We start from the raw sequence: 15970 nt of genomic DNA on the forward strand, positions 1-15970 counted from the left end.
AATTGTCGAGAAAAATGTTTGTTACCGTCTTAGGTGCCAACTAATTACTCCCTCTCTCCCATTTAATTTTATACGTTTCTTTTTAAGTGCTCGACACGTATTTCAATGCTCTTATAAAATATAGTTTCGTAACTTATTTTTGAAATTTTTTTTTTCTGTATAAAAATATAACATCCAAACTTTAATTCAGAAAAAAAAAATAGATTGCACAACTACACTTTGCAGGACCATTAAAGTCCGTGCCGTGTCTCTGTCCCCCAATATATACTACTCAGGGGGGACGAAGGGAGTAAGAAAGATGGTCGAATAAAATAGACTGCAGCGAAAGCGAGAATCAAACCCGGAATCTGCTATGTACTATGTACTGAAGGGTGATTATTTAATTGTGTAAAAGATGGAGAAGGGGGATAATGTTCTTGATGGCTTTTATGAAATAAAATGGTCCAAAGCACCAAGTAGTGATGACTCACATGGGAAAGGTTGCATTTCACTTGTCATGATCTGTGTTTGCTTTTCTTTGGATTTTTGTGGCCTGGTCTGGCCCAGAAGCCCAACTTCACCTTCTTGCCCAGCCAACAGGCCGAGAAGTTGCTTGGCCCTACTCCTCAACAACCGTTTTCTCCTTCCTCCTTTTTGCAAAAATACAAAATGCTAACTATTTTTATCGATAATTAAGACCAACATTTCATATCACACATCTGCCTCTGCGTATACAGTAAAATTAACAGTTAAGATTTCTTTTTAGGACGTAATCTTATGCCTACAAATTACCGTCTTTTTATAAATTAAAACATGTATTGGAAAGTGACAATAACGTGATAGGTAAATGGCTAATTTTGATTGGTGGTTAATGTGTATATAGATAAGAATCTCATTATTATTAATGTGAGCTGAACCACATGAACAAAAATTTGAGAATATTTTTCTGGATAACTAGTATTTTCCTTTTAATTAAACTCAGAATCGAGGAACCAAAGAAAATCACCTATTTCATTTTTTCACAATTTGCTGAAATGACCAATTTTTTGATTTGTCGATTATTTTTCAATTGAACTGATTTGTTCTTGTTTTCGTATATTTATCGATTGAGTTTGATTCATGTGGTTATAATTTATAATTTAATAATTATCGAAGTTATACGGATATGTAATAACAATAATTTATTCAAGAGAGAAAGAGATCACAGATTAAGAATCATGATCATTTTGATTACCGTCTTTTGCAGAAAATAAACCAGTTTTAGATTATAATACAAGCTACAGATTATACAAAGCATCAGAAGTAACAAAGTCATTGTTACCTACTGCAAGGCATATTTTAACACTTTAGTCAAGCCGGCCAAGCTACTATTTTATACGCCTACTTTATAACGTTTAACGCATATGCTCCACCACATTTGAATATTAAGCAAAATTCAACTGAACTTATTCCCAAATTTTATATTCTATTTTATTTGAGACATTTTATTTCTTATAAATAAACATGAAGAAGTGCTGCTATTTGATTCCCTACTTTTCTTCATTTGTATTAAACAAATTATATTCCATAATGCTTTGACATAATTGATTCTGCCATCCACATTACAATAATATGACCTATGTTTTAAAGAATAAATAGTGGATTCGGAACTCCATTACTACTTATTGTTTGTATTATGAACAAGCAATTTCGAAATTGCACTGTGGATTTGATTGAAGAGACAAGTTATTCACCTAAAGTTGCTTTTAAAAGATGGCACATTTCTTTTAAAGTGAAATGAAAGTTAATTTTGAGTGCTCCTTTTCAAAAATTGATAATTTGTTTCTGGAAAAGATATATGTTGGAAGTGGTTTTTTTTATAAATAAAACATATTAAATATATCTTAAGTTCTTTATATTTAAAAATATTATATAAATATGATATTGTTTCTCAAAAATAAGTTTTTATTTTCATAAAAGAAGATAGGCCAAACCTGTCATGTATCATGTATGCGATCATCTCTCACATCGTGTTTTTTAATATTTTTTATCATAAAAAAAGAAAGTGAGAGATTTAAAATAACTTAGTGATGTTTTGAAGAAAAAAAGGATTTTTAGAAATTTGCAAAGAGATTTCTTATATATTATCCAACAAAATTTCTCCTTTTTTAAAAAGATTTGAAAAGAAATTTTTTTTCCCTTCTTTATCATTTCTTTCTTAAACATGGTAAATGATACTTTATTATTGCAGTATAAAACATTAGAATTGACTTGATGATATAATTATCTATGTCATAATTTTTTTGGAGTTTGAACTATCTATGATATAAAAGAATTACTTGATACTAATTAAACTATTATTTGTTACTAAGAAGCCGGATTTAAGATTCGGTCTAGACACATATTTGTAGATAATGAATTTCAGATGGAAATTAAATTTAAAATCTGAATTTATGAAATAAAATTGGAGAGTAATAATATTTTATTCCGAAGAAATGACACAAAAGTGTAGAAAATACATGTTCACAAAAAGTAGTCCCAAGTGCACTTATCCTGTAACTAAAGAAACCCAAATTTAAAAGCGACAGAGAATAATTCATGTTTCAACTTTATATTCTGAATGGGTTCTACACTTGAATGAAGTGACGCTTACAATAAAGATTAAGAATTATATTCGCTTAATCATGTATTGTTGTACTCTAAGTCAACCTGTTTAGATCTACTTTCACGTAATTAAGCAATCACTAATATAATTCACAGTATTACCAATAATAAAATAATACTAATTTGATTCGTACTACTTGATTGCAGTTTTATATTTCCTGCCCGTATTAAGAGTACAACCGTGCATACACAGATACATTGAATACTCCCTCTTTCATGTTTATCTTAGAAGAAGGAGATTTATTATGTATTTACAAAAATTATAAAATATAATTTAATAATTTTTTTCAATTTTTTAAATAAGTTAAGAATTTTTTTTTATATATTTTAAAATACATGTCAAATAATGAAAAAAAATTTGTTGAGTAAGTTGGATTCACACTAGAAATTTAAAATTAATGTCATTAATTTTTCTTTATTCTCGATGGTAGATTAAAATAAGATAAATTATTTGTTTGATTTAACTTATATGTAATTTATAGAAAAACTTTCAGGAGTTCATGAGCCCTGCAGACACCGACGTGATGAAGGGAAATTAAGCTTTTTAGTTTATTATATTTGAATTTCTTTTGGATTTATTGCAGACAGTATAAATAAATTCTTCTGGCTTGTTATTTTCAAATTTGCCGGACCTAAATTGATTGGTGTATGGTACGAAGCTATTGATTACCTGCCCGAACTCGAGGGGAATTGATTGACTGTACATGTCATGAATTAATAGTGCCATGCAAATATGCAATCCTGTAGGGAATTACTCTATTATTTTATCTGTTTCCTGTTTTTTTAATAAGTTTTTCCTGTGTATTCCCAAAAAGATATAAGATACTTAAGATCTAATTAAATTTTGTTCTAAAATTCATAATTTTGAAGATTGCACTTATGTACAGGGATATGGATTATGAATCATAAATATTAGCAATATATGTAAAAATAGTTTAGATGGTATTTGATATTTTTGTTTTTTCGCTCATAATGTAAAAATAATAATTTTTTCAAAACAAGATGAGACACCGTATTTATTTTCTAGAATAATTTATAAAACAGAAAAGTAGATAAATAGCGAGGTTAAAAATAAATTATAATTAAAATTTATTGAAGTTGAAAATTAATAATAAATTGAGTAATATACGTATCCCAAATCATGTTTCTGAATTTCGTCATCGAATGACGTGGTAGATAGATAGTTGATTTTAATCTGTTGATTTATATGCTGAAACAAATCTACTAACTAAATTTGGAAAAATGTTAATTACCATTTTTCTACTAAATGTGAATTCAAATTTAAATTATTGTTTTTTGTTAAATTAAATTCAAAATTTAAATTATATTCAATTTATTCGGATCAAAATAAATCAAATATCCGTTCAAAATATACAAATTACCCTAGTCACAGATTAGAGCAAAATATTTTACACGTTCGGAAGATCAAAAGTATTCATGAAAAATATGGTGAAAAAGTACAAGGACAGCCACTTTTTTTCTTGGATAGTTGGACTTTAGACCCAAGAGTGCCCACCATATTTGAATAAAAATATATCCACTGAAAAATATATTCTCAATCTCAACCATTCGAGAGCATTTCTCGAGCAGCCAATCAACAAGCAGGGACCCACAACAATTACAAAAAGCAAAACAACGAGGGGTAGAGTGAAACCGCAAACTATAGACTTCTGATAGACTTCTGAGCAATAATAAGTCTAGTGAGAGAAATGCTCAATCATTTGTATTCCCTTGTGTCTCATTTACTCCTCTCTTCCGGCCCGTTATTTTTACCGCTGTCCGTTACTTTCTGCAAAAACTTTTTTTTTTCTATTTTTAAAAGGTAGTACTCCCTCCGTTTCTTTTTTCTTTTCTTGTTTGTGATGTCGGTACTGTTCATAACATGAGACAAATTATTAATTTACATCTAATCTATAAAACTAAATATAGTCATGAGTGATCTTGTTAGATTCGTGTTCACAAGTACTTTAATACAGTGAAGTTTTTATATTTAATACTACTACGAAATGAAAGATATTAACGACCAAAATTATGTATCGGCAAACGTGAAAAGTACAAACAGGAAAAGTATTTAGAGACGGGGGAGTACAACGTAATTTTGATAATTAATATAATATTAATTTAAATAAAGGTAGTACTGTAATTTTATAATATTAATTTAATTTTGATAATTTAATTTAATTTCTTGATCTCAAAATTTTCCAATTTATTGAAAAAATTAAATTGAATATAATAAAATTTTAATTTTAATGCTTTCACGTTGATATGACTGTCTGCAAATTTGATATCACCCTCATGCAGTGTTCTAAAAATCCCCGATTTAACCGATAAATCCCCGATTAATCCCTTGCAAGGTTGGCCACCGATCCGATTTTTGAAGTCCGATTAATCCTTTTATATATTTCATAATTGAAATATATGTGATAAATTATTAAAATTAAAATACCATATTACTTTAAATATGAGTAATTATAGAGTTTATGAATATAGTAAATATATTAGTTACTAAATAGCTAATATAATAATAACTAAATATTAAATAATATTTTAATATTAAAATAAACCCGATTTTAACTCCGATTAATCCTTCCGATTAATCCCCGATTTTCGATTAATCCTTGAATCGGTAGCTCAACCGATTAGGTCCGATTCCCGATTTCTGTAACACTGCCATCATGTCTTGGGTTAAATTCTGGGTTTAATTACGCGAAAAGCTAGAGATCTCAAAATTTATTTTCAAAATTTTCTCTAAATACTGAGTTGTCAATATATAGATCATGATTTTTTTTAAATTATAATGCGGGATCCCGCGCACATATATACGAGCCGTTAAATTAAAATTTGTCATGCGTTATGTCACATTATTTCTAGCACTTCTTTTAATTTATTTAATGACTCAAATTTTTTTGTTAAAAGAATTATGAAAAATGAATTTATTTTTTTCCTCACGAGAGTTATGACGGTGAATAAATTATACTCCTATCAACATAAATTAAAGAAATTTCATCCAAATTTAAGTGAAGCTAACTTAGATTGTTTTTTTTTTTTCTTTTTCAAAACGAAGTAAAGCTACCTAAGTTAAAACTGAAAAGAAACAGCAAGTAAACAGCTAAGTACATATGAAAAGGCAAACAAACAAGCAAGCATTCAATCCCCATTGTTTCTCTTGTTATTCACTCATCCAACCCATACCTCCCATCTCCCTCACCCTCTCTCTCTCCCATCTCTCTCCCCAAAACTCACAAATTTAACTAGAGAGACAGAGAGGAGGGAGACTCATGGAAAACTCACCAAGACTCTATCCAAAAGAAAACCCATCTCCCTCCCACTCCCCCAACAGCCACAACAGCAGCACAAACAGCAATGGCCTCTCCCCCGCCGTCGCAACTCCTCCGGCGACTCCCAAACCCGTTTCGAGATCCGAGAACAACCCGTACCCGACGACCTTCGTGCAAGCCGATTCCACCACTTTTAAACAAGTGGTTCAAATGCTCACCGGATCATCGGAAACCGCCAAGCAGGCCGCAGATCTACACCAAGTCAAGAACTCGAGCATCCCGCCGATCAGAACCAGCCAGAAGAAGCAGAGCTTCAAGCTCTACGAGCGCAGAAATAGCCTCAAGAATGGCCTCATGATTAACCCTTCCTTGCATAATTTCGCAAATAATCCGGGTTTTTCGCCGAGAAAACCGGAGATTTTATCGCCGAGCATTCTCGACTTCCCGTCGCTGGTTTTAAGTCCGGTCACGCCGCTGAGAGATGATCATCACAAGTCCTCCGGGAGCTCGTCGGAAGAAGACAAGGCTATTGCCGAGAAGGGTTTTTATTTGCATAAATCGCCGATGAGTACGCCGAGAGGCGGAGCTGAGCCGCAGCTGCTGCCGTTGTTTCCGGTGACTTCGCCGCGAGTTTCGGGGTCTTGAAACGGTGTCGTATTGAGGAGTTTGATTGTGTTAGCTGCAACTGTATAACTTGACCATCTCTATGTTGCTCAGCTGCTGTTTCAAACACAGAAAGGCAATCTGTTTTTTTTTTTTAAATTCTCTTTGTTCTGTGTTTTTCTAAACAATTTAACTGTTAACTATTATCATCAACAATGAAATGAGACTGAGCTTCACTACAAATAATTTACATTGATTCATTGCATCTTGTGAATTGTCATATTCTAAAAATAGTAGTCAAGGTCTGTAGGTAACAAACCCTAAATTTTTTCGAACCGAGAAGGCGAGAACAATCAGTAGACACTTGACTCTCGCTGCACATATTTATAGAAATTTTGTTTTAAATCAATCTCAATTATTATAATAACTATATATTAGAATCTCGTTCTCATTTCTGATATTGAAATCTCATGATCCAAACGGCTCCTAATTCCGAGTCCGGGGTGGTTGCATGGACACAGGAATTGGAGCTATGGAATTAGTGGAGTTTGATGTGAGTTTGAGTCAAGGTCTCAAGGGTGGTGAGTTTAGTTTGGTAATCTGATTGTTTGTTTGTGTCAAATGAAGAAGGAACATTGGATCTGTAGAGTGTTGAGTAGTGAGATATTTTTATGGAATTGGCAGATTTTGTTGACTTTCCACTGGCCTGCCGTGGTTTATTATTGTCAGCAGTCAGTCCCCATTATGTATTTTATTCTACCCCATACCAATCATAGACCATCCTATCAAATGACTCACTTCCCATTTGTCGTTTCTTAAATTAACCCTAATATTATCATTCTAAACATCAAGTTCTAGAATTTATTTTACTATATTTTGACTGCTTTTCCAACGTTTGTCCCTTCATTTACTGCATAATTATAATGGAGTATTACACTATTTTTTTAAAACAAATAAAATATATAATTGACTAAAAATATGTGGTAAAAATCAAATGTCTAACAAAACAATTTAATTTAATTTAATTTTTGTTAATTGAATATTAATATTGAAAATTAAATTAGATCAAATCGTTGATTATTAATACTTTATTTATTTAGAATAAGGAAGTTTAAAGAAATTGTGTTTCATGACAGTGCAGTCGTACAAACCTATGTACAGAAAACAGCGAGCATAACTGCACAAGATTATTGTAACAAAGATTATATGATTGAGTTTGTCTTGTTTTTATAGGAACTGTATATCATTAAGTTCTAGGCTAACAGTGACATGTATGGCACAAGCAGGAGTGCCATTTGGTTGAGTTTGGATCAAGTACTAAATACTTGATTAAAACATGGTCAGGTAAATTAATGCGTGATGGATGGTGACTGTTTAGTGTTCATAAAAATATTGTTGTGATAACATTATACGAAGGTTTGTCTAGTGTGTACTAATAGGCATATGCTAAGAACAGAATTTAATATGTTTGGAAGATTTTAATTGGTGTGGTTGGTGTATTTGCGGGGATCCACCATTATTAAAATATGAGAGCCAATCAAAATTTCCTAAATTTATCAAATTTCGCGCTTAGCATGTGGTTATGGACACACACTGAAAAGTTTATTACCCATTATAAATAAGTTGATATTAAATTGTAAATCTCAAACTAATTTTACGAGTCTTTATGTATGTTTGTTAATATTTTTGTATATAAAAATTATTATTATTAAAATAAAGTTGATAAAAATTCAACATGTGAAAAATTATTATTATCCGCGAAGAACTCTAATTATTACTGAGTCACCTTCATGTCCGGAGCAAGTTCTAGGTTTTTGTAAAGAGAAAAAGACTGGTGATGACTTGATTGACATGTGAGAACACGAAAAAAAGGCAAGAGATAAAGTGGGACCACTCTGTTCAAAGCAAAGGTAGGGGCTAATGTTGTCATGAAGATATCTGTTACTACAGTAAGTGGTAAAAAGGTACAGCCGTTTTGAAGGAGCCGAACTGAATTTTGTTTTGTAGACGAATCAGCTTCCCTTTTTTATTTTTAGTCTCCTACGAGTTTTGTTCATGAACAAATCGAATTCGAGTTGTGCAAAAGATCCCCAAACAAATTAACTGAATCTGTTGTTAATGTCAGTTGGTAGTCCACTTGCCGTGTATAGTTGATCAGAGTATAAATGCCGAAGTTGCGCAAGTGTTTCGAACAAGGATAAAATATAGCTCGAAAGATTTTGTTCTGTTTGAGGTTATAAGTTCGATTCTCATAATTGATAGGAATAATTTAAAAACACCTACCGGTAGTCCGGTATGCAAATATCCGTTTTTTTTCAAACTGCAGTATAATGGACAAAGAAAAGTTTGAATTTTATATGAACATGTAAAGTGTAAATGAAAAACGCCAAAGACCAAGTCTGGGCCCTTTTTCATATTTGACTGAACCAGTCCAAAACCCCCTATGGTATACAAAGCCCATTAAAAAATTATTTACTTTCGGTCATAGTCTTTGGCTTAGGGATCTCTTATGAATTAGTCCCAGTCCCTCTTGTTTTCATTTTTCATTTCTGGAGTACCAATCTTAAGGTTTATATGAAATATAATTTTAAGAATCGAAAAATTGTGTGTCGAACCATCTGTCCCGACATAAAGAACCGATTTCACGCGTCAAAACAAAATCTCATAAATTTTTATAGAGTTGGACAATTCAATCACGACCTTTTTAAGACCTTTTTAACAACTTTGGCGAACTTATTTCATGAACATTTCTTGAATGAGGTCCATGATTGTACAAAAACCAAGCAAAATCACTGCATACAGTTACTGATGCAGCATAAATACCCGTTTTATAATGTAAAAGGACTGGACGATGAGATTTCATAAACAATAGAGTTGAGATGCTGACGGACCTGACTAGATCATCTGAACTTTACAACTACGCAAGAAATATCATCGGTGCTCTTCCTTGCAAGGGCTTCTTCGGTGAGTTGCTTTGCGGCTGTTTGAGGACATTTTGTGTGCTTAATACAGTCCACGGCTTCTTGATTTGACAAAACCTGACAAAATAAGTGGATGCAACAATGTTCAACAAAGTAATACAGAGAACAAAATTCTGCAGACAGAAGTTTAAAGAAGCAGTATAGGAATATGTGACAAACCGACACACTAGAGTGTAGAGAAATTAACCTTCCATATGCCATCGCTTGCTAAGATAAGAAAATCTGTACTCTCACTTATGGTTTCTACTGACACGTCTGGTTCTGAGCTAAGGTGTTTCTTCAAGCTCTTGTCACCGAAGGCTCTGGCTACTGCTAGTTGTCCATCAACACGAGGAACATCACCTGCAGTCAACATACTTATAAGAAGAGACGAATATAAAAAGAAGTTGTAACAGGCTCTCCGCTTGGGAATCAGTCATGTATAGAAAGTTCCCATCTGCACTGTAATCGTAATTGATAGTTTATAAATCTTCGGTTTATTAAAGACTTTGACACAAAATATATGCGACTAGCACTAAAAAATATAGACAATTTCATTATTCTTAATTTTACTATGTGCCAAAAAAGTTCACAAACTTTATCTAGTTCACATTTACCAGGACACATATAATGTTGAAACCAATTACAGACATCTCCTTCTTTCACTTTACTGTGATAACAATGAGAAGCAAAAATTCTCAAAGAGCGAATGCTTTACATAATCAAAGCACCAATCACTAACAGATTCCAAAATAGAAACTCAAGATGAATGAAAATATAATGTAAGAGCATCTCCAACCATATAAAACCCTTGGCTAAAAATTGAGTTGTCATACCAAATATAAAAAATATAATCAACATGTTGAAAAAATCACACTCCAACCACGTGAACCTGTTGTCTATAATTTTAGCCAACCTCCTATGGATGGCTATATTTGTCGAAAACAGATACCAAAACAGAAAATCAAGATTAATGAAAATGTGATGTAAAATCATAATAGTAGTTAAAATCTTATGCATAAAGATAAATCACAACATTACAAATTTCATTACATTCCATCCAATTTCATTCTCTAACTACAAATTCAATAATATAACAATAGAGAGTTGCATATTAGTATGAATGTTTAGTCACCTGGAAAGTTAGATACGAAGCCACCTCTGTCCTCTATACTACTCCGTTCCTTACTAGGCTCATGATCTATTGATAATTGTTTCGCCACTCCATTTTTGCTAATGACAGCTCTAGAGTCCCCGACATTAGCCACAACCAGCCTTTTACAATTTATTAATATTGCTGTAACTGCAGTTGAACCCCCTCTACCTAGATCACTTGCTTTATCCAATATAGTTTTATCAGTTATGTGATATGCTCGTCTGACTGCCTTCTCTGTCTCGGTCCAGAAGTCGGGCTGGCAACAACAATAAGAAGATTAAGAACTGCCGGATTCAGCAGTTATTGCCATACTATATGAAAAGGAGTGAACAGTAGAGATGATGTGACCAAATTATCTCTTTGCTTAAACATTTCACAGTAACTGGTTTGATAAATAAATAGTACCTCATTGATTATGTTCTCAAACAGATGAGTCTTCAGGTAATCAGGAATATCATGGCTCAAATGACCATCATATATTGCAAACAGGCCAAGCTCATTGTCGTCAACTTGCTTAAATTGTGCAAAAACATAATCTTCCATGTCATGATATGATTTTCCCTTTACCAGATGATATCCATGTGTTACATGCTTTGACAGTTTACTCTTTCCTTTTCCACTTTCAGCTGATGATGAGCCAAAACGAACCTTTTCCTGCAAATCGAAAACATATATATGAACAAAAGGCCAATGAGAACAATTTCCTGTTTAAATACAAAAGAAAAAAAGATCTACAGAGTGGCTGAATCCTACTCTAGAAACAATGCGAATCATGCTACCATGTACATAAATAAAACCACTGGTATCTTGCAGTATCACCCGAACAATTACAAAGCTCGTGCAAATATGGAACTCTATTCAGGTTTAAAGCCAAATTAAGCAAAAAGGCCATGTCAGCACCACACCAAGACTAAAAGCATGACTAAATGGCACTTAATAAGGTAAATGCTGGAATTCACAAGGTTTAACTACCATCAAGTGCCAACTATATCTTTGTGAAAGAGCCCATCGCCTAGAAAATAAAAAATCATACTCAAAGTTGAAACTATACGACAAATTGCCAATCACATTTGGTAATTTATCAGTTGAACAATATTAAGTACCAAGTGCTAGGCAAGAAGTTAGTTACAACTTGCAAGCACAAAGGCTGCAGGATAATTGACTAAATATAGCACAGATATGACGGTTACATAACACGAGGGTTTCCTTAATCATAATGAGGCATTGTTTAGGATTTCGAATTCTGGCCTTAGATATTTCAACAAAAAGAATATATTGATCATTAACAAATAATCCTAAAATTAAGAAATCAGAATACAAATCTCATTAATCTAATGTAGTGAGCTTAATTTAAGAAGATAATTCAAGCATACATCTAAGTAAAAAAAAAAAACCATCCAAGTCAATTTTGAGTATATGTGAAGTCAATGAACATGTGAAACAGACTAAACAAAGGAGAGAGAGAGAGACCTTCATCTTGTGGAGGATATCTCTTCCATTCATGGCTGCTGATGCTGCTTAAGTAGAAGACTTTGTAATAATTCAGAAACACCAAGTCATGTAAGAGATGTAGTTTATATACTCCCTCCGTCCCGATAGGTTATATACATTTGGTGTGGACACGGAGATTAAAAAAATGTAAAAAATGAGTAAAGTTGCATGAAAAATGAATAAAGTGACAGGATTCATTTGTATTTAATTATAGATTTGTGATAGTGGAGTAAAAATAATGGGTGTAATAGTGTTTATATTATAATAACATGAAGATAGTGGAAGAAAGCAGTTGGTGTAAGTAGTGTTTTATATTATTAAAAGTTGCTATTTTAAGAATGTATAGAAATGATGGAAAATCTTAAAGAAGAAACTGTATAAAAATGATTGAGACGGAGGGAGCCCTGCTGGTCCCATACCTTGTATTAGTCCGCGTTGTTGTGCAGTGTCAGTTGTCATGACGCGTTCGCGCCATATTAAATACTCCTAATCTTCTTTTCCCTTCTTTTCTACCCCTGCATGAACGGCCCAAAGACCCATCATATGGACGAATTTACCATCTTATCTTAAATTTATAAAAGGTGAAGTCAGATGGTTGCAAGTAATTTAAATTGCAAAAAAAAAAAATATTTCTAAAATTTATTTTTATATTTTTTTCTGGATAAAAATATAAATGTTAAACATTTATTCAGAAAAATTTTTAAAAATAATATGTAGTAATATATTATTTTACACCTCAAATTACGTGAAAAAAAATCAAAAGACGCTTATGAGATAGAAGAAGTATATCTTGCGAATTCAAAAGTTGATGCCGAGACCTTTTAAATACCTTACGAAAATGCTTGGAATTGAAATTATCATGTTGAAAATGAAATAAAATAAAAAACATATTTTTAGTGAGTCAATAACGTATTTTTTATGTATAATATTTGATAGGCTTGTATCCAACAACCACTATGACAAAATTTAGAGGATCTTAGAAAACTTTTCATTTAATAATAACTCTGCGGATTTCATCTAATCTCAGTTCCTGTTGCTTAGCAGAGTTGCAAATATACAGTATCATTTACAATCACACTATAAAATCATGGTTCAAATCAAATAATACACTTTGAAGTATTTTATTGGAGATGTGACTACTACCTGATTAGGGCCATTAGGCTACCATTTATGTGATTATTGAATACGGAAAAATTGGACGTGTATGTTTGTAGGAACAGAGTTTCATAAAGCAAGCCAGACACTGAACTAATATATGTTATTGTATCTGAATTCTAAAGTTTGGATTCACTAGATACTCCAAAAACATAGCCAAAACCACAAGTTAATACAGAACTATAACTATAGTTCAAGATCTTGTCGTGCTAAAGCAAGATTTCATTTGGCTTTAGCCGGTGAGACACCCGAAAATATTCTGAATTTTGTTTTTAATAACGGTTTTTCTAATGTTCATTTATATGCACATTCTAAGCGCGAAATTTGATAAGTTTGAGAGATTTTGATTGGTTTTCATATTTTAATAATGGTGGACCCTCTGCAAATATATCAACCACACCAATCAAAATCTTCAAAACATATCAAATTTCGCGCTTAGCATGTGCCCATGAGCACACATTAGACAAACCCTTTTAATATTAAGTGATATAATTTAAAATGCCATTCATATTTATTTTTAAAAAGCATATGACTTGTAACATATGTTACTGATTAATCGATTACACTTCGATTTGAATAAAAAATTCTGATTTATAAAAAAAATTTCACGAAAAATTTGAATGAATAAATCACTTAATTAGTTATGATTTCCGATTTTTAAAACTTTTTGATACATGCTTTTCTTTCCGGCTAAAAGCCATTCTCCATGCCACTAAACTTATTTGACTTGTATAAATACATGTGATCACCCCATCCTCTAGAGCACCCACCTTACAATTCTGTGCCACATTTTAGAAACCAAAACATGTCTTTCGAAGATTTTTCTCTCCCAGAAACCTCGATTTCTCAGGATGATCATAACCTGGATTTCAATTTTTGTCGTATGATCGAACCAGGCGAATCACCTGATTCCCCAGCTGATCATCTGTTTTCGAATGGCCGGCTCGTGCCACACGATTTCCCTCGTTCATCTTCAAAGACTCTGAGCCTTTCATCACGATCAACAAGCTGGGGAAGCAGCAGAGATGGCTTCGAGTCCTCATCGTCGTCTAGGAGCAATAGCTGCAGCTCGAGCCAGAGTAGAAGCAGCTCCATCAGTAGTTCAACGACAAGCATAAGTCACGCAGGTACTGAAAAAAGAATATCGATTCGAGCCAGAAGACCGAGGAGTGGTGCGATTAAATCTGCACCCGAAACTTATAAAATGCATAAGAATTCTCCGAATTTTTCGCATGGATCCCGAAAGTGGCAATTTATAGCAGCAGCGCCCGTCTTGAATGGCAATGTTACGGAAAGAAACAAAGCGAAATCTGCGGAGAAGTCGAAAGCTAAGAAAGAGGGGAAGAGCAAGGGGCGTTGGGGGAGATTTTTGTGTTTGTTTGTAGCATGCAGTGAATTTCATGCTATAGAATCATCGTCAAGCCGAGAGTGTTAGATCTTGGAGCAGGCAAATTGTACATACTCTGACTGTCAGGCGTGCTGTTTGATTTAAAATGATGTAATATCTTGAAATTTGAAGTGATTTTTGAGTTCGAGAGTTCGAAAAACATAACTTCCCGGAACTATGATTACCGGTTCGAAATATTCAGTCTCGTAGGATGATAATTATTTTGGTCATAATTTAACTTGGAAGAAGAAGATGGGGGTAATCCAGTCGTGAACGTCAATAGAAAAAATATATGCGATTTTTACCTTCGAATTGATAATGTGTGTAAATTGATGCGAGGAAAATAGTAATTCAAAATTGAGCACAAATTAATTCGTTTAAAATCAAATATTCTCTCTGTTTTGTTGTTTTGTTTTATAGGTAGTTCGATTTTCACTCATGTTTCTAAGTGCTTTGAATTATATAGTCAAAATTATTTTTATAAACAAATGTTATTTTCTAAATAAAAATATATAATAATTATTATATTTACAGAAAAGAAAATTTTAAATTTTATCATGTAACAAAAATATTTAAAATTTGGTGATAAAAAATAAAACAACCTATAAAACAGGACACATGGAATAATAGAATTGGAGAAGAATGAATTTAATTTATAATATAGTGAAATTAAAGAGTAGAAGAAATGATCCTGAAAGAAAAAAACGAAGAAATGATATGAAACGGATCTATAATAAATTGGATGCGTGCTGCGTAGATATCCAATAAAAGAGTTTGGAAAATTGCTGGTGGAGTCCCAAAGTTATGGGATTGATCTCTGGTTATTAAATCGGAATGCAAATCCGTCCATATTAAGGCAAATTTTTAACAAATTTATTTTAACATTTTATATTCGTACATTTACTTTTAAGTTAAAAAAAATAAACTATCGTAGCTCAATGCTCGTACTTGGGTGATCCTGAATCAGGTTAGGTCTTTTTAAAATCGAAAATAAATAAGAGAGTCATATTGTGAGCAGATAATTAAATTTGAAATCTTTTTAAAACGAGCACTAATATCATTTAAGTTATTTTACTTCTTTTTCTGAAACAAATATGATTTAAGTTATTAATCCTCAAATTATGTTTCTTTTATATCGGGAAGTAAATCACGCTATTCATATAGATAGCAGCAAAGAATCATAGTCGAGATTTCAGTTAATATGAACTGAGAATATCACGTTAAATTATTAATTCTTCCCAAAAGCTGAAATTTTAAAAATATTATAACCTAAGTGAATTATATACTTGTTCGGACATATTAGTCTCTTAATTATTTT

The 15970-nt window shown here is 32.2% G+C and overlaps 3 protein-coding genes across 3 annotated transcripts; 2 read left to right on the forward strand and 1 right to left on the reverse strand.

The window, feature by feature from the left end:
• Nucleotides 1-5760: 5760 nt before the first annotated feature.
• Nucleotides 5761-6768, forward strand: LOC108223159 (VQ motif-containing protein 4). Its single transcript, XM_017397274.2, has one exon. It carries the CDS (start codon nt 5901-5903, stop codon nt 6543-6545), a length of 645 nt encoding a protein of 214 aa, XP_017252763.1. The 5' UTR covers nt 5761-5900; the 3' UTR covers nt 6546-6768.
• A 2596-nt stretch (nt 6769-9364) lies between these two features.
• LOC108223158 (probable protein phosphatase 2C 39) lies at nt 9365-12239 on the reverse strand. The gene is made up of 5 exons (XM_017397272.2): nt 12090-12239; nt 11025-11273; nt 10599-10875; nt 9672-9826; nt 9365-9541 (listed from the first exon to the last, which is right to left on the reverse strand). Exons 1-5 carry the CDS (start codon nt 12120-12122, stop codon nt 9404-9406), a joined length of 852 nt encoding a protein of 283 aa, XP_017252761.2. The 5' UTR covers nt 12123-12239; the 3' UTR covers nt 9365-9403.
• Nucleotides 12240-14070: 1831 nt separating this feature from the next.
• On the forward strand, nt 14071-14700 carry LOC108223160 (uncharacterized). The gene has a single exon (XM_017397276.2). The coding sequence runs from the start codon at nt 14071-14073 to the stop codon at nt 14698-14700; it is 630 nt and encodes a 209-aa protein (XP_017252765.1).
• Nucleotides 14701-15970: the final 1270 nt, after the last annotated feature.

This window comes from Daucus carota, chromosome 5 (assembly GCF_001625215.2).
Source record: "Daucus carota subsp. sativus chromosome 5, DH1 v3.0, whole genome shotgun sequence".
NCBI classification, from domain to species: Eukaryota; Viridiplantae; Streptophyta; class Magnoliopsida; order Apiales; family Apiaceae; genus Daucus; species Daucus carota.

Coding starts and splice junctions, on each gene's coding strand:
- LOC108223159 (XM_017397274.2), top strand. CDS start 5,901: ATGGAAAACTCACCAAGACTCTATCCAAAAGAAAACCCATCTCCCTCC.
- LOC108223158 (XM_017397272.2), bottom strand. CDS start 12,122: ATGAATGGAAGAGATATCCTCCACAAGATGAAG. Junction 11,274..12,089: donor ATATCCTCCACAAGATGAAG/GTCTCTCTCTCT, acceptor TTCGATTTGCAG/GAAAAGGTTCGTTTTGGCTC. Junction 9,542..9,671: donor CAAGCGATGGCATATGGAAG/GTTAATTTCTCT, acceptor TTATTTTGTCAG/GTTTTGTCAAATCAAGAAGC.
- LOC108223160 (XM_017397276.2), top strand. CDS start 14,071: ATGTCTTTCGAAGATTTTTCTCTCCCAGAAACCTCGATTTCTCAGGAT.